General features: G+C 31.8%; 2 protein-coding genes across 5 annotated transcripts in view; one reads left to right on the forward strand and one right to left on the reverse strand.

Annotated features, from left to right (window-relative positions):
• Positions 1–14384, reverse strand: part of LOC118179961 (lysosomal cobalamin transporter ABCD4-like) — a 34817-nt gene extending 20433 nt beyond the window's left edge. Inside the window, exons 1-3 of one of the 3 annotated variants that reach the window (XM_085811471.1) lie at positions 14336–14384; positions 13122–13285; positions 1099–1447 (exon numbers count right to left, since the gene is read on the reverse strand). In XM_085811471.1, coding sequence (XP_085667597.1) covers positions 1099–1447; positions 13122–13152 — 380 coding nt within the window. In that variant the 5' untranslated portion in view covers positions 13153–13285; positions 14336–14384. Of the gene's footprint in view, positions 1–1098; positions 1448–13121 lie in introns of all 3 variants that reach the window. The other 2 variants (XM_085811470.1, XM_035349118.2) reach the window with 2 other exon arrangements.
• Positions 14385–14634: 250 nt separating this feature from the next.
• Positions 14635–20036, forward strand: part of LOC118204614 (cytosolic carboxypeptidase-like protein 5) — an 80602-nt gene continuing 75200 nt past the window's right edge. Inside the window, exon 1 of one of the 2 annotated variants that reach the window (XM_085811472.1) lies at positions 14635–15305. In XM_085811472.1, coding sequence (XP_085667598.1) covers positions 14947–15305 — 359 coding nt within the window. In that variant the 5' untranslated portion in view covers positions 14635–14946. The remainder of the gene's footprint in view (positions 15306–20036) is intronic. The other variant, XM_085811473.1, reaches the window with a different exon arrangement.

Below are 20036 nucleotides of genomic sequence, written 5' to 3' on the forward strand. Positions count from 1 at the left end.
AAGATGCTTAGCAATAAATGTTAAAAATCTTTATTAATACAGTCAAAAGTCTTTAACCCGGACCTCAAAGCTACAAACTTTTTGTGCATGCGTCAATGCATGCGCATAATACCTTTACGCATGCACGTTTAATGTATAACGGATGGTATAAGCTAAGCTAAAATTATCTATTTCAGTTAATGTTGTAGATTGTGCTGTTCCTTAATCTTCTAACTGGATCCGGCTTATTATTTTTTGGAGACTGTTAGAGCAATTTTATAAAAGTAAGCTTGAACTTTCAATTATGTCAAAAAGAATTTCTGATTTTGGAGCTACCAAAGGATCTACAAAGCGACAGCATGTTCCAATGTCCATCAAACAAATGAATAAAGGCTGAATGATGAAATTGCTGCAAAAAATGGATAAAGGCATATCCTTTGATTCTCTAATCATTCCGAAATATGTTTATCAATTTCATTCTGCTCTGCGGGGGCGGGGGGGGGGGGGCTCGCGGCATGCAATGAACTGGAAGTTGATCTGTCAGCACTATCCTCAGCTTCAGAGCAGATGTTTTTATTTTATTTGGCTTATAATTCCTTACTAACTGTTGTATTTCATCTCGATGTACTCCGTCTTCGATATGATTCAAATCAAATTCATCGTCATTATAAATATCACGAATACACATCAAATAGTTTTCTGGTTGCAATTTTCTAATTTCGACTATGCGTTATGTATGCTTTATGCATGCGCGCGTTGAAAGAAATGTTTAATAAAGTAAACAAATAAATATAAAGCTTTTTTTTTTTTTTTTTTTTTTTTTTTTTGTAAATTTTGATACCCTTTAGATCATAATTGCTCTTTATTTCATAAACTATGTCTTCATATTTTTAATTTCATAATTTCTGCATGCCTTCTTACCAGATTTAAACTGATGATCTATAATCCGGAATCGCCGAAGTCCCGACGAGTCCAGATTAAAGACTTTTGACTGTATTATTATTATTCCCACTTTGGATAAAATAAAATATACAACAATCAACATGTGCTGATTATCTAAAATTCAACATGCATGTAACTTTCAACAGTATTTGAAAACAGTCTACTGAAAATACATACCCAAGTATCAAGTCAATATCTTCATGATGAGGTTTTAAAAATCTTGGCAATTCCAAGGGATAGACTATTTGCTCCAACAAAGTTCCATCAGAAAGTAAAGGACGCTGAGGTAAAAAAAATACAGATGATGGCTGAAAAGGCAGTCTACGAGTTATAGTTCCTTCATGAATCGGCCATAGTCCTTTAATAATTCTAAATAAAGATGTTTTACCACTGCTACTTTTTCCAGTAATAAGTAAATTTTTACCAATAAAAATTTCCAGAGAAATGTCCGAGATTAAAGGCTTTGTTTCTCTTGGTGCACAAAATGTCACATTATTTAATTCAATAACAGGTACTTGTGAATCACCTGAAAAGAAATGCATATATAATAAAGAGAAAGTATTTTTAAACTTATAAATATGTAAATGAATTTAATTTTGTTCCAAATTTATTGTATACTGAATAATTTTTTATTGAAAATCGGATCAGTCAGAAATATTTTGCTCAGTAAGGAGAAAATAAATGCTGAAACAGAACAGATGTTTAGTATAATAAATCTTCCATCACGTAAACACTATTAATTTTAAAAAAAGGCAATGAATGTTATTATTTTATAGTTAAAAGTTGATTCCAAAACAATCTGGGTATGCATGAAATTTTCCTGTGTGTTATTTACATGAAATTTAAAAACATTAAATATAAAATCGCATGACATAATAAAAAAAATAATCACTTCATATACAGAACAGATTTTGTGATAGCTATAAATTATAAGCATGCATCAAGTGCAGGTTATTGCATCAAATACATTTTATTTTGCTAAAAAATTCCATGTTAATTGTGTATTTTTTTTTCAGGTTCATTTATTAGTCTTAGCAGAAATTATAATAATTTTCAGTTGATTAAAGAGTCTTGGATATTTTGGTGTTTTCTGATTATGCACACCTCTCACCGAAAAGTCACAGATTCACTAGCAACTTGATGAACTTGTTATCAGCTAACTTTTTACCAAGCTAATGCAAAAAAGCCAACAGCCATTTTCAAGACAGCAAACCACAAGGAATCCCATATAAAAGCGACCAATCAATAAAATTCAAAGAGCAAGAAACATCAGTAACAAAACACTTAGCTTGGTCGAGGAATCCTTTTTTATGCTGCTATTCTCCTCATGTACACAACGGGGTTAAAAAAGTGGTGAGAAGTGCAGTGGCCAAAACAGCTGTGCTATAACGCATATCTGAATTACCACATGAATACATTTTAGCAATCTTGTGGGTTGCCAAATAACTGCACTTGTGTGTAAAATTAAGAGAATTTACACATTATATTGAATTTCTGAAAAATGAACGGATGAATTTTAATGAATTTTGGTATATTCATATCAAATTTCATTACATTTACATTACAAATTATATTTTTAACAGAGAAAGAGATGTATAGTTCAAAAATTTATTTTATATACACGTGATTATCAGTAAAGCTCATAGAACAGGTATGTCCAAAATCCATGTTGTGATATCGAAATGGAAATGAGTCTAGTATGGGGTATGGTTCCTTGTCACAGTTTATGCAGCATGATGCAGATTGAACAGGATTCAGTTAAGGAGCCCCTATGGCACTCGATCTCACTCCTGCAGCAAGGCAGTTTTCAACTCCGGGACTGTTCTTGGTGATGGCGAGATTAAATTGAAGAGCATCCTAGACATGCTCTGTAGCAGGAATTGCCAACAAATTGATGGCAAAGCCCATTTTGGTCAATCGCATGCAAATTTAATTCGAGGAGTTCTATCAAATGTCATCTTTTCAGCTGAATACCAACCTGAATTATTACAACACACCAATGTAAAACGGTTAAGCAGAGGTAAATTTTTACAGCGATTTTGCGATTTATTGCTAGAAAGAATAAATTTGCTTAATGAGCAAGGTGAAAAAGAAATGTTAAATGATGAAAAATTTTAATTTAGCATTCCTTACCGATTTCACTTGTATATTAAGTCAATTAAATCTAGAGTTACAAGGTGAGAATAAAAGAATAATTGAAATGATAAGTTACATAGATGCATTTAAAACAAAATCAGTTTTGCTAATAGAAGATCTACAGCAAAACATTCAAATAATTTTCCTATTATGGCAGATAATTTATAACAACATAAGAATAATAAATATGCTGACAAATATGTAGTAGAAATTTAAAAAGAAATAGTAGATTCTGAGATAGGATTTCAAGATTTTGGAAAAATTTTTTTTAAATTGTATAATTAACATCTTTTTCTTTTGCAAAAGATTTAAGTGTGAAACGTATTAGCAAAAAATTTCAGAAGTATTTCAAATGTAGCAAAAGACATTACAAAATGAAATTTACATTCTCCAAACTGATTTAATGTCTATAAGCCAGAAAATCTGAATATGATTTTTGAAAGTATGTCAACCGAAAAAATATCCAAGTGACCAAAAATACCAAATGTAGCAAATATACTTAGTCTTGTTTTTTTTGGATCAGCTTAACTCTGTGAATCGTCATTTTTCTACTTGTAGTTAAATGAATACTAAACAACATTCTGTGTTGACCTATACACATATTGAAAACTCTTTGATATTATCTTTATCAGGATATACACCTAATTATGATTCCTTGGTTAAAGAAATGTAAACTCAAGCTTCTCATTAATTAAAAGTAATAAAATATATTCTTTTTTTTTTATCTTTTTCTTTAATTTTTTGCTAACATTGTCAATCAATAATTTTGTTGTTTAAGTTTATCTGGATGTTAAAGTTTGGTCCATAAACTGTTCTGTAATGTAAAATAGGTATATAACAATATAATTTAACATATTAAGTACTTTACACCCTGCTTGCCCTATTTAAAATACACCTATGACAATGGGTCAATCGTGATGCATTTTTTAGAACAAAGTAGATATTTTGTACACAAAAGTTGGCCACCTCTTCTCTATAGGGTTAAGGCTAGGATATCTGGCTGGCCTATCCATGCCACGAATATCCTCGCTTTCCAGGTAATTGTCAACCAACTGAAAACCATGTGAATAAACATTGTCATGCATTAACAGGAACGCACAAAAAAGTACACCCCTGAAAAGTTTAACATAGGGCTCTAAGATGTCTTCTATACCTCACAGCAGTCAGGGAGCCTTTGTCAAACACATGCAGGGATATGCAGCCATCCAACATAATGCCTGTCCAAAGCATTACACCTCCACCACCATAACAATCCTTTTTGTGATGAGAGACAGAAGATATCGTATTCCAGGCTCTCTGCAGATACAGGTGCTTCAAGAATGGTTGTGTAGGCTGAATCTCAACACATCTGTAAAATGCATGGTGCTCCACTGAAGGTGCTGTTGCCTGCACCATGTTAAATGTCCTCTCTTCAATACTGCAGTGAATGAAACATTAAGAGTGGTTTTCTTTCATATAGCCATATCTCATGAAGGCTCTAGTTAACTGCAGATCATGAAACTCAGGTTCCAGTGGCAACATAGAGTTCACCTGAGAGGCGAGAAGCTGTAGCAGTCTTGTATTGCCATGCTGAAAAGTGTTAACCAACAATCCTCATTCGTGCTTTCTAATGATTTACAGAAGAACATTTCTTTGGCAAAATCCCTTTTATGAATATATCTTACATAAGTACGGCCTCTCTGTCTCTCAAAGTTGGTTCATCCATTTGCATCGGAAATTTTCTTGTTTTCAGCTTTTTAACAAGTTGTATTTCAATATCCTCACTCATTTCATCTTTCTTCTGCAAACAGTATTGTTACTTAGTGGCACAGCTTTAACGTCTTTGTCATCTTTTTCTAGAACAGTTTTAAATGCTGATATTGATGGTTTGATTAAGTTCTCCCCTATAGTATGGCTTTTCCCAGATTAAGCGATGAGTAATGAAATTTGGTAAATAGCCTCACGAGCACGATTAAGAGTTGCATTATGAGCAGTAATTAGAGACTTTAAGGAAAATTTTTGAAAAAAAGAGTAATATTATAGTGTGAAAATAATTCAAATCTGAAACAATATCAGCATTATGGTTCGCCTTCAAATGTGCTTCAAGACAACCTAGTTTCATTGATTCGTTGGTCAGGCATTATTGGCGCAAAAGGTGACCATTTATCGACCGGGTACGAAACCAAACTTTAAATATACCTCCGAATACTGACAAACTTTTTTCTTGCTTGCACCCCTCATTTCACTAAGGGCTGAAAGAAATAAATATAAGATAAACAAAGCTGAAAGCAGCTACTGTTGTCACTCAAGCAAAAAATAATATACCGATTGCCATTTCTACAGTAAAAAATAAAATAAATTCATTGGCTGAAATGTGCGAAAAACCTCTGGAAAGCATAATGTGTCAGTTATTTAAATGCCCTTTAAAAGCATTTAAATGTCTATGTCTACAGCGAAAATTCTTCATAAAATATTTAAAATGCACCGCAATTTAAAAACTTTTTACGTATGCATCACTTACATTTTTCTTTATTTTGGGGAATAAAAAATGAAATTTAGAAAATTTTTGAGTTATAATAATTAAATATAGGATGCCATGTGCAAAATAAACATTAGCCATCACCATTATCATCTAGATTCTTGAAGCATATATAGAAATTTGAACTTCCTTTGCCCCTTAAACTCTGGAGAGTCCATTTTCGAATTGCCCCCTTAACAGTCGCGTGGGCCCCATGTTGGGAAACACTGAGTTATACTATAACATCATTGCCAATAAGCAATAAGAACAAATATTAATCCAGGAATTCTCTCTTTTAGATTTTTTGTTGCTTAAGAAGATGAACTGGAAGCTGTCAGATATGAACACCTGGAAGTTAACTACAAATATATTATTATTGGTTCTGATATAGGATGCCATGTGCAAAATAAACATTAGCCATCACCATTATCACCTAGATTCTTGAGTCATTGAAATCCTGAGACAACAATTACATGAAAACACACAAATGTTTTCAGCAACATTAAATGAAATAAGAAGCTTTATACCACTTGGGTAACCTGAAATTAATGTGGTAAAATCTATTTTTTTATCTATTGATTTTTTTCATTTATTCTGAATTTAATAAAATAGTTGTTCTTTACATGGGGCTTTATGTATCATTAGGGTTGCCACCATCAATCAGATTTCATGCCAACATATATGCTTGGTGCTAAGTGGCGTTATGTTAACAGAAAGTACGTATAATTCTTAGAAAAATGAGAAAAATATCTCATAATTTCTTACTTTCAAAAAGTGGATAAACAATTACTAAGTATTTTTAGAAATTAATCAGCGAACTACATTCTACATCAAAATCTAAATTTTTTTCCCCAAATAAATTCAAGTAATGCAGAAGACTGAATAGTCATTCCTCCCTCTAAATTAACATTTCTCACCCCTTGGTCTATTATCACTGCTTCCCATACCCCAACCCCCCCATTATGTATAATTATTAACATCTATATGTACAAGGTACAGCAATAACATTGTAATACAGAGACCATTTGTATTTTTACCAATAATGGAAAAAAAAAAAAAAAAAAAAGCAGAATAATGATTGCATTGTTGACTAATTCAAGATATTCTTCTCTTAGGTCAGGCAAGAATAAAATGAGTTTTTTTTTTTTTTTTTTTTTTGTAGCTTAAGAGGAGACAACAGCTATTTATCTTTTTTTTATCGTTCAATCTATCTATCAATGTTCACTTTTACATTTTCTTTTCTGTGCATCCCGAGACCATGTCATGTACCACTGGAGGTACACGTTCTACAGGAATGAACGATATGAGTACAGCACAGTCAGAAATCTGAACTTCCAATATCAGAATGGTCTTATAACCTGGAACTCTGGATCACTAGTAATTTAAAGAAAAAACTTGATACTTAAGTATTAATGCAACCGCATTAGTAGACGTCATGAAATTTTCAGAATGTGCCAAACTCTGGCAACCATGAGCATAACTGTTCTTCCAACAACCACGCTCATAAGAGTCCTTCATTCAAGCAATGCCGTTATTTTCGTATTTTCTTTCCTGTATTTCAAGTTCTACAATTTTTATAAACAAATCATGATATTTTTTATCTTAATTTTAAAATATGAGCTTATAGAATTTGCCAGCAGTGGATAAAACTGCAGTAAAATGTCTGCCAGAATATAGAATTTTGCTGAAAATTTTCTTTACAAAACAATGAGAAAATGCATTTTTTTAGGCAGCTGCTATTGCCAAGGAACAAAGCCGTCTCCACAATTCTCTGATTTTTTTAAAGCAAAAACAGATCACTGTGTACTTCAGGAAAAGAAAAGAGGGGGGAAAAATGACAGATTTGAAGAAAAATGTAAGCATTTTTATATGCGATACAGGATACATTAAGTATCACGTAATCCTTATTTAATAATTTAAATTGCTAAAGTATGTTTTTTTTTATGTTAGTAATGTTTACCAATTTACAATAAATACCGATAGTTTGGCAATCAATTTTTTTTTAAATAAAGGCACAAAAAATAGCTGAATTGTGCCAAAGTAGTTGTGTTAATATGCGAGTACCAAAAAACGTTTTTCCCTTACAAAGTCTAGATATGGAAAATATAATTTTAAGAAAAAGAAGGTATGCCATAAAAACGATTTTTTATCTATCTAACTGTGGTTCCTGTATGTCAATTTAAAACACATGCTGGCTAGTGAATCCTGTCTCTTGTGACAAACGATAATGTAACGACTGATGTTACCCACAACCACCCTTTTGGCTGTTGAAGGGTTATGGCAAATTATCATTTTTCTATCTGATCTAAACCATAAGTGAAGCTTCAAGACATATCTGTGTGGAGTGGGATGTTGTCTATACTGGTTTTTTGTTGGTGTAGAGAAGGAAGAAAGAATCCAACGACCATAAGCTCAATTAACATAGCAAATCATGATCTTTCTTAACTTTCTAACTTGATCCAGCTTATTACTTTTTTTTCAGACTATTATTATTACAGATGTCTTATCGAAATTAAAGTTTGAATTTTTGTATGTTGCAAAGAGTTTCTATTTCTAAGCTGAAGCAAGATCTGCAAAGCAAAAGTATATTTTGATGTCAATCAAGGAATTGTTGCAAAAAAGGGATAGAGGCATATCGATCTGAATATTATGTAAAAAGTATGGCACTGGAAAAACAGGAAAACAAAAGAAAGTTTTGATAATTCTGACACCTCACTTGCAATGATAACAGAAAAATCATTCATTATGCCAAAAGTGACGACTAAAAGGATGAGAAAGCATAGTAGCAGCAGCACACCATTGATGGGTCCAATGCTAAAGGTTCAAGCTAAACTATTTCATGAGGAAATAGACTTAAAAATGAGTTCACATATTCAACAGTTAGATAACCAAATTTAAAAATCACAATGATATAAGATGATAAAAAATTTCAGGCAAAAATAATTCAAGCTTGAGCTGATTTTGAGGCAGCTAAACACTTTGCATAGAAATTCTTTAAAATCATTAATAGTGAACAGTTATCTCTGAAAGAAATTCATGATGCTGATGAAACTGGTCTTTCCTAGTAATAAATGTTCCAATATTCCTTCAAATAAAACAGTATGGATGACACAGATATTAATGCATGATTGGTTTGAAAATCATTTCATACATGAGGCTTGGCAACTTTGTAATCGGTTAGTTTACCGGATGATGCAAAATTTGTCCTAACCACTCGGCTTACACCTGACTTAAGAGTTTTAGTAACAGATCATGTTTTTGTCTTATTCTTGCAACCAAACTGCTTGTCCATTATTTCAACCAATGGATATCAAAGGTCTGCGCAGTAGTCTTTTTAAAATTTGTGCTCACTTTTTTTAACAGTGACAAGACCATTCAAGAATTTAAAGAGTATTTCAACATAAAATCTACTGTGTACAGCATTACAGGGTCATGAGAGAACATGTCTGCAGATATTTAAAAAAGTGTTCAGCATAATTTATGGACAGGTATCAAATTTCATAGCGACAAAGATAGCTATGAAACTGAAGGTTTTATAATGTGACAAGCAAATGGAAAAATTTTGATATTAATGGAATTTGAAAAGAAATGTAAAGTGATAATAAATGAAGATGATATAACAGAAGTTTTCTATTATGATGACAATGTTCCAATCATCAATAAACTAATGGATGGTTAGTTGTATCTCAGTTCAGAAAATACGAGTTAGTGCAAAAAATGGAGCAGCTGATCTATAAGAAAGTATTAAAAAATGAAAGAGCTTAAATACCTTACACTGAAAGAACTGTTTAACAAAACAACAAACAAATATGAAGCTTCTTTAGTAAATTTTGATCCCCTTTAAGTTCATAAATGCTTCAATATTTCATAAAAACTATTACATATTTTTTACTTTATAATTTCTATATATATTATCTTAATAGCTTTAAAATGATTATCTAAAATTTGGAGATTTCCAAAATCAATGAAGTCTTGATGATGGATTTCAGACTTCATACTATACAAGTATTACTGTGTAAAGTTAAAATCTTAGAGAAGTCTCATAAAACTTGTAAATGATAGTTCTTCATTTTTAAATATTTTGGCTAGTTTAGGCTACAACTAAATATTACATCTTATTTGAGATAGAAATATCACTTTTCCAAGAGGAGGGGAAGTAATTTTACAAAGTTAAAAAATCAAGATTACTGCACTAAATTATATTAATATAATAAAACACACACTTCCGTACAACGCACATTATTGAAGCATAACTAAATATTTAAGATAAAAACCCCTAAATAAAAAAAAAAAAAAAAAAAAAAAAAGGGGGGGGGATATACAGAAACAAGAATTTCAGTTTCTAAGATAAATATATAAGGGGGAATGTAATAATAATAGTCTGTGTGCATTTGAAATGAATGAAGGATTGTTAGTGGTGCCATATGTTAAGGTGAATACTGAATGATGTCTGAAACATCAATTCAGAATTTAGAGTCAAACACAGCAACAGCAGTTTTGACAGGATTGCATGTGTTGACAGTCTGTAATCTGTAAACTGCAGTTTTGGTATCACAAACCATGACAGCAAAACTATGGTTGCATTCTGCGAACAAATCAAAAATCTGTTCTCCGTTTAAAAGCGTTGCCGCCATTTCTTAGTGCAGCAGCATGATATGTGATCGGTGGTATGTCTGTATTCAATGCAATGAGAAGCATCCATGACCTGAATTCGAGAGCATTAAGGAATAAATATCGCGGCCGAGATCAGCTAAGGGATATGCAGGCAGGCCCCTGTGCTTTGTAGGGATGTGGGCAAGCTCTTGTACATTGACAGATATGTGAGCAAACCCCAGTTGACTAAAAGGCTCTTACCTTTTAGTCAACTGGGGTAACAACTTTTGTAAGATACAACTTCCTAACAGCTGAATGTGTAGCCATTGCTATTAATGTGTAATAGCAGGCTATACGAGTTTGATATTAATAAAGCATTCAAGATTTGAAATTCTTTATGATTTAGATTTACTGCCTTGTTCAGTATGATGGTTAATGGTACCAGCTATTGTTAGATGCGAGTTTAAACCTCAAAAAAGCTATAGATATATGTAATTGTCTATCTCCTTTTTTGGTGAGTAAAGTGTGTATTCTACCATCTGGTCGACTCTGGATAACATTATCAGTGATGAGACAATAAAATGATAGGTGAGTTTGACCATTCTGCCTTAATGGGCAAGTATCAATCATTGAGAGCTGAAAGTTAGAGAGAAGGATGGATTCAAATGTGAATTCAAGAATATCCATATTTCATACTATCTATAATTCAAATTAATTGAAACAAAACACTTCCTATGAAAATATGACAAACATGTGATATTTGCTCTATTAAATATTAAAATATGCATGCCAGGCAGATATAAAAATTTAAGACAGATTCAAACAGTTATAAGTAGAAATTGAAAACGCACAGCCAAATATAAAATACTGAAGGTCCAGCCAAATACATATATAATTATCTATTTGTACAGCTTTTTGTGAAGCTGATATTAAGGAAAGGCATTTCTATACACAATATATATGAAACCAAACAATTATTCTGTACTGAAGTACGTAACATGCGATATTAAAAATATTTTATTCATCATAATAATGGGGCAAATATATATAGATATTATCAACTATATGGAACTGTATATATAAAATTACTGAAATAAAATGTTATTAATAATGTCATCTATCAATATACAAGAACTTGCTCACATATCTACAAAAAACAAGGGCCTGCTTGCATATCCATTACCTCACCTAGGCTGAGATATTTGTTCCTTAATACACTGGAATGCTTCTCACTGCAGTGGATTCAAACACACTACTGATTACATATCATGCTGCTACACTAAGACAGGGGCGTAGCTAGAGGGGGGCAAGGGGGGCATCTGTCCCCGGGCGCAGAATCCAAGGGGCGCCAAATTGATGTTACGACATTTTAGAATTAAATGTTTTCCATCCTTGGCAAGCAGTAGGGGGCGCGAAATCTTCAGTTGTCCCTGGGTGCTGAAAACCCTAGCTACGACTCTGCACTAAGAATATTCTAGCAACACTTTGAAACTGAGAACAGATTTTTTTTATTTATCTGCAGAACACAACTGTAGTTTTAGTATCATGGTTTATATCAACAAATGACAGTTCCATGTTTGATGCTACTCTGAATCAATGTTTCAAACATCGTACAGTATTCAACTTAACATAAGAATCATTATCAAGAATACATTTATTCATTTGAAATTGCTGGGTTTCTTAAGCAGTTGTAATTATAATTTGAAAGGCAAATTAAACATTTTACACCAAGCTGAATGACAATACTGAAAACTATCGTTTTGCCAGACATATGGAAGATGAAGATCCCACGTCTCTTTGAATTGCAATATGTGGCAGGTTACATGATACCCTTGCAGCTTGCTTATGTACCTTGCTTACGTGATAGTACCTCATAATGCAACAATTTAAAATATTGGAAAAGCTTTCCTAGACATTTTTATGTTATCAAATCTTCTTTACATTTCTCTAATGTATGTATTCTGTATGATAAAACTTGATATTTTCTCTGCTAAAATCTGTTTTCTTATTTAAGGCAGGCTAAATAATTTTTGTATGTATATCAGTTTTCAAATCTGTCAAATGAGTATTTAATATAGCATATAATAACATGTTGAAAATTTTCTTCAAATATAAGCAATTGCTAGTTATCTAAAAGAACTGTTTCTAACAAATATTAGAATTAATTAAACCTAGCAAATTTTTCTCCCCCTTATAAATTCATAGAAGTCTTACTTTTCATTCCATTAAAAAATATGCAACTTTGTTACTTATAAGCATATTAATTATCATTAAAATTAGCTAAAAGCATTCTATATTTTTATAAATGTAATATAAACATCAGTAAATGTGAATTTTATAATTTTAAATAGCATTAAGGCTGATGAAATTGTAAGGAAAATTTCAGTTTAAAATTGTGGTTATTTTATGTTCTTTGTAATAAGAGTTATTAATTACTAGCAAACCATTATCTAGCAAAGTATATAATGGTTATCTCTTTGAAATTTGTCTCAATTTCAGTCCAGATACCAGTCAGCATACCAGATAGAATTGAAGGTTCTCGAAACCTTCTTTTCAATAAGGACTTTCAGATCATCAAATGTTAAGCATCTGTTCTGCAAAGATATAACGGTGTTCATATCTAGTTTAGGATTCAGATACAGACCCAGCAGTGTATGTACAGTCAATCTTTGATAATCACTTTACTATCCAAGGCAACTTTAGTATTATGTATAAAATATGCACTAGCATAGTTTTGAATAAATTATGGAGCGAGATAATGCCAGATCAAGATATTCATAAACTGAAAATAGACAACCGACTCTTATATTAAATATCCATATAAATTTTACAGATGTACGCAGTCTATACATGAACGAAATTTGTACGACAGTCAGCTATAACTAGATTACAAAATACATTTGAACAGTAATTATGATTACTTTCCATAAGATGAAATAAAGAAACATCCAGCAGAATCTTTTATAATTCTTACCTGCTTCTTGATAAAATTCTCCAGATTTCATCTTGAATTTTGAGGACTTGGATGAACAATCATTGATATCATCTTCATAATTTACATTCAAAATATCCAAAATTTCAAAAACACGGTGCGTCAATCCACCAATTTCAGTAATTTGCGATGATAAATCAATTAAGCTAGAGAAACAAGATATCAAATAAATAGAAACAAATGCATTTTTACTAATCAGAGCACTTAGCTCTGGAGGAGTTAAATCATTGTATCTTCCAGAAAATATTGGATATGCAAGGATTAGATAGCTGATGATGCTTCCAAAATAACTAAACACCTTTACAGCTACATTAAGAGGGAACTGTCTTAAATACAATGATTGCTGAATTTTTATCAGCGCAACAAGTTTATTGTCAGAACGTGATAATTCTGCGATATTAGCATCCTGAAATGCAATTGATTCTGCATTTGTACGAACATGCATGTGTTTGAAACGAAAGTTACCTTCACACTTTTCTTGCTGCACGACCTTTGTTACTATTGGTTTCATTAGTAATTTATTAATTACTGCAGAAAGAACAAAAACTAGAAATATTTCTACAGGACCTATCCACCCAGTTGTTTGAAAACAATTATAGGAATAGTAAGAAATCGTAAAAGGAGCTATAACAAAAGGACCGATGATAGAACTAAACTCATGACAAAATTTATCAATATCCTGAGTTATCCTCTGATCAGGATTATCTGTAAAATCATACTTAAAAGTATTCAAAATGTAAAACTTATTACTATTGAAATATAACATATGCAAAGTATTTGTTAAGGCTTCCCTTGACGTTACGTAAAAAACATTTATTATGTAATTTTTACAACTTAGCACAAAACATATAGCTAATATTAAAAGTGTAGCTTTAAGAATCTGCAGCCAAAAAGCATTCAAATCTTTGTCACCAAGAACTTTATAAAAGGCACTAGGAATAATTCCAACATTATACACTAGATACTGTTCTAATAAAGCTAAAAGGCAGATTAAAATTATAAATATAGTACAAAGATGTTCTGAAAAAATTATTTTTAATATAGCCCATAAACGGCGAAGAGTAACCATGCCGAAACTATATGTTTCAGGAGGTGCAGATTCATTTGCGCTGTATAAGCTCAATCTTTCTGTATTATTATCCATTTTGTAAAGTGCTTACTCCTTAGATTTTAAAACTCGATAAATTACAGCTTACTCTCACAAAACCGCATTTCGTAACGCCCACCAGACTGAATATAAACAAAAATCCAATTGTTGCCAATTTATAACGGATAATTTAGGTTCACATGGGGAAAAGAAAGAAACAGGTTCAATTGTTCATTTCAGAAATAAATTAAAACATTTTAAGGGATTATAATACAAATATCAAGAAATATCATCCATATTCAAAATTATAGCACTTAATGGTAAATTTTGGGAGATCTTCAAATCTTAAAACAATTAGAAATGACATCTTGGTACATCCACAGTAATTCATGTGGCAACATAGTAATGTTTGTAAACAATATGGATCCCCAATTCCATATTTTCAATTCGGTTTTCTGGTTATATTTTCTTCTTTATGTTGAAATATGTGTGTATTCCATATAATATTATGCAAAATAATAAAATATTAATATTTATAATATAAACATTAGCAGAATTGCACGTATTGGAAAATGTTGAAATGTTTCATAAATTATTCTTTGCATTTTTATCGGACTTTAATGACAAATTTAAAGGGCCAAATATATGTGTATCATGAAGGTGTGTTTAGAATAAAACCTGCTGTTTTTAAATAGTTAATTTACGAGTAGCAGTAATATAATGAAAATTGAATGTGGTGGGCTCTTGTTTACATCAGATCTTGATTCGGGAAATTTAGACAAAGTAGAGTTTATCGAAACTTCTGGAGACAGGGAAGTAAAAGCTTATGTATCTACTAGTGACAAAGGATTGCCTCCTATTTCTAGTTACAAATATGTTAGACGCCAGAAAGGTTCTTCCGAAACTCCCAAATCGTCTCCTGTGCATATCAAAAAATATATGAAAAGGAAAACTGTTTACCCACAGCTGAAGGGTGCAGTTTCAGCTGAATCAGTTTCTGGATTGAATCAGTTAATTAAGGAGTTCAAATTATGGACTAAACCAGATTGCAGCGGTACTCCTTATCAAACTACATTTAGGTAATATATTTTAGATCAAGACTAATTTTGCTCTGGCTTTATATTGCTTCTTGATTTGTTTATATTATGATTATTCAAATCATATTTTGAGCCTATATAAAAACCTAGTTTGAATGTTCTATGAAATGTTGGGAAATAAGGTATACATTATATGTATTGTTATTTTACACTTTTTAGTGCATTATATTTAGGTTGTAGTTAATATGTTCAAAAGATGAAGATGTGCAAAGCTTGATAACTATTTGTAGTTCAACTTTGCTGATCTTCCCCCCCCCCCGTGCGTTTATACCATTTGTAGAAGACACTAAGAAATTATAATAATGTTAGAAATTATTTTATCAAAACACACTATGGTCAAATGAAATTCAACATACGGATGCATTTACCATTCTGATTTAAGAAAAGGTAGAGTATTTTAAGAAAAGGTAGTTATTTAGGTTTTAATAGAATCTATGTAAAAAATTAAATATTAAGCAGCCTGATATCTGAAAACGTAGCAACATAGAAATCCTATGCCACAATCTATCCGGTATAGTAAAAAATGAATATATTTCATGTGAAAAGTAATAAATTGCAAATTATTAAGATGGGGAAACAGAATGCTTAAAAATTTTTCCTTCTCATGTATATTTTGATTATTTGGTATTTCACTTTTTTTCCTGCTTAAAAATAAACAAATAAACCAAAAACACACTAATCCCTGTTTATTTATTTACTTACTTTTATATTTATTTTCATGATTATTATGCAATTTGTGTAAAATATGTCAAAACAATTTCAAAGCTTTTCTTATTAGATATTTATTCTGTAACAAAGCATTAAAATTCATACAGGAAACATTTAGTTTACATTCTTGAATTTTATGCATGATGTGACTTATCTGTCTTCAAAACTAATTCAAAGAATGAAATTTTCTTGTTTTTTTAAACCATCAGAAAATTTTAATAAATCATTGATGCAACTAAACTCATTAAATTGGAATTCATGTATTCCTTTAATAAACTAAGTAAGTATTGACTAATTATTAATCTAGTGTAAATTTCTTTCATAGTTTATTCCACTTGTGTTTAGTGAGAAAATATTAATTTGTTGCTGTTGTTGTATCATAGTATTGAACATAAATTTAATCTATTGATGATGAAAATCTATTTTTCAATATATTTTCATTTTTAAAAAATTATTTTTAAAATTTTACCAAGCAATACTGCCTTTCTTAAAACGTCATGTTAATCATTTCAGTTAGTAAATGAGCAAGAGATGTTTGATAATTTATTATGAAGTAGCATTCAGTAAAGATATATATTCACTTATAGTTTGACTGAAAAGCTTTAACTGAATGCAAAGAAAGGAAAAATGGTACTTTCTTGTTATGGCATCCCTTAAGATTGAATGTCTAATCAACCTAAATATTTTGCCGAAATTTTGCCACTCATTCTTTAACCTTGCTACATGTTACATCTTGTTTGATTAGCAATTGAATTTGGGGTGTTGCTATAATAAGGAAGCACTGAAAAAACTTAACAAACTCTGACATTGAGGTAGGAAATAAAACTTCTAATGCCTCATTTGAATAATGTTGGATGTAACTTAGATGCAATAACTGCAATCAATATATGGTGCAAATGCCAATGGGATTGTTTCGTTGTAGCCTACTGTAGCCTCTGTTCAATGTAGCAATGTATACTGAAGAATGATTACAATCCTCATATGATTGTTATGGAATACTCTATACATTAATATTCATAATTGAGTGAGAGAAATTTTGCATTAAAAATTGCAATACATGTTACATATTCAACATATCCGTCCTAGCATTTCTTTGCTTTAAACTAGCTAGACATTTCATATAAGATCTATTGCGTTATTTAAGCTTTACAGTATAGTACTAAATATTATAAAAAAATAAATGAACATTAAAAAACATTATATTTTACTGTAGTGTTCAGTTCATTGGATAGAACTGTTCAGACAGATATGATGATTCTAAGCAAAGGTTGCACAATACTGGATCTTTCCACTGTACAGTAATACCTCAGTATACATCATTCCAGAGCCTTTGATTTATACCAAACTAACTTTTTGAATAAGAAATAAAGGTAAAAGTTATATTGTTATTATTATAACTCCATTTGTAACTAAAATACAGATGCAATGGGTGAAATACGGGGATTGTAAATTAAATAATGGCAACATAACCTTGAAACTCACAGAAGGGCGGGCATGTGCAAATAAGATATGGGAGCGGTGAGGTGGTGCTGTTGTCGATGTGTAGAGTGCAAAAAACAGTTGATCTGCGTAGAAGAGTAGTTGTTGTGTGGCATTAAAGTGAGGAGTTTCATTTCCATCTCTAAAGCATGTTTTCAAAAGGTGATCAGCGGTTGTGGCTTAAAATCGAGGTTGCTCATGGCAAAAATGCAACAGAATGCTATTGAGGATTAGTGGAAGCCTGTGGCACAAATGCTTTACCGTATAAGGCAGTAGCACAATGGGTTCAAGCATTTCGTTTGGGTCGGAATGAAACTGCAGATTTGCAACGCACAGGTTGGCCCTCCATTCTTCAAGAGCAGATTGACATACTGAGTGGTCTCCATACCATAGACCGCTGTTGGATTGTCCGAGAATTATCCTTAGAGGTTGGTCTGGGTCATCAAATGGTGTAATAATGAAGAAATCTCTCAACATGAGGAAAATTGCTTCCCGCTGGGTTCTACATTGACTAACCGAAGTACAGAAATGGCACTGGTATGCACTGGCTGGAACCCACTTGGAGAGATACCACAATGGAGGAAATGCATTTCTGCAACATATTGTCGCCATTGATAAGACATAGGCACCAGCCTGTTAGCCTGAATTAAAGCGTCAATCAAATGAATGGTGTCACCAAGGTTCGCCATGACAGGAACCTAGTCGGGTGAGGGTTATTCTGTTTATGGCATGCGACTGGGATGGTGTGATTCTTACACATGCTGTACCTGAAGGACAAACTGTCAACGCAGATTATTATTGCTGATTTCTGCAGCACCATTGGCGCAAACATCCACGTTTATTGCACAACAATCTCCCTATCGTATTGCATGACAACGCTCATTACCATGTTGCAAATAATGTCACTCTCCTTTTGCGATGGTGGCAGTGGGAAATCCTGGAACACCCTCCCTACTCACCCGACATGAGTCCTTGTGACTTCGATCTCTTTCCGAAGTTGAAAGAACCCCTCCGAGGTCACCGATTTCATGATGTTTCATCTGTATTCCACACAGTAGGGTGCTCGGTCGCTCACATTAACAATCAACACCTTGCCACTGGTCTACAATGGCTTCCCGACATTTGGCAAAAGGTTATAAGCTTTGCTGGTGATTACATAGAAGGAATGTAATGTAATTGTACTTGAAAGTCCATTAAAAATTGATTTGTACCTATGTTGCCATTACTTAATTTACAGCTCTCGTATTGTACGGGAATGAAATGCTGTACATAATACAGTTCATAAATGTTTTTCTGTTATTAATCTTAAAGCAATTTCTCAACATGTTCTAATATCTGATCTTTGTTTCATAATCATTACAATCCCTTGGCAATGTTAGCCTGTGTAACAGCATGTTTGTTTTTTACAGTCATAGATACTTTCATTGTTGGCATATGGTATGAATGGCCAAATTCCATATATGCAGTCATCTTTTTATTTTTCAACAATCTATTTTTGCAGTTCCTTAGTGATGTGATCTTAACCATTTTTTCAATTGCTGTACTTTCAGCACTCTCAAAAATCATTTTTAATGAATTTACAAAAAATTTAGGTGAGAAAACACAAAATCATATGAAACTTCATAGTTATAATGAGAGTTGTTTCCTCAAAAGTAGCAAAGGGCATGCTGACATTCATGGGCAGTCATAGCATAGTTTTGAAAGAGATAAACAAGGCAGTCATAGCATTGTCTTGAAAGAGATAAACAAGGCAGTCATAACATTGTCTTGAAAGAGATAAACAAGGGTGAAGCATTCAGTCATGACTCCTCAAACTTCAGTCACATTCTAAACAAATATCATATACCAAACTAAAATTTTCATATCAAAACAGGATGTATACCAAGTTGGATGTATTTCAAAATGGACATGTATCGAGGTATTTATTAACAATAGGAGATTTCTGAATAATTATAGTAGTAATGCAATAATTTTGTGTTTATACGATTTACCTATCATTTATTTAAAATTAGACTAAACAGCTTTTTCCCTCCCTTCTAAAGAAGACTTATCTGATCACCATTGAAATTGATGTGAAGTTTCATTCAAAATCTGTGCCAAGATTTAATTTAAAATTTTATACAGCTGCGTTTCTCTTCTAATTTGATGTTTGTTTCCTTTTCTGCAGCTGTTAAAAATTTCATGTGAAATCTTACAGCATTTGTTTGCTTATATCTCCAAAACTTTTAGCATTTTATGACAGATTCGTATTTATTTTACGATAGTAAATAATAAAAAGGAATTGGTATTTATATGTATTCAAGGCATGACTAACTTTTATAAATTTTTTCAAACTGCTGTCAATCTCCTAAATAATTTCCAGTACATGAAAGCAACTTAAGAAGTGAGGTAATAAGCCTTCTGAGAGAGAAACTTTATTCCCCAGCCTGTTATACAGGTTCACAGTTGTAAAGCCCTAGTAAGTATTTTTTATTTTTTTCGAATATAATTTCTAGGGATTTTCTGAAGACATGAAAATCGCTAAGT

The sequence above is a fragment of the Stegodyphus dumicola genome, chromosome 2, assembly GCF_044657685.1.
Source record: "Stegodyphus dumicola isolate Sdum_Otavi_A_Nest chromosome 2, ASM4465768v1".
In the NCBI taxonomy this organism is placed as follows: domain Eukaryota; kingdom Metazoa; phylum Arthropoda; class Arachnida; order Araneae; family Eresidae; genus Stegodyphus; species Stegodyphus dumicola.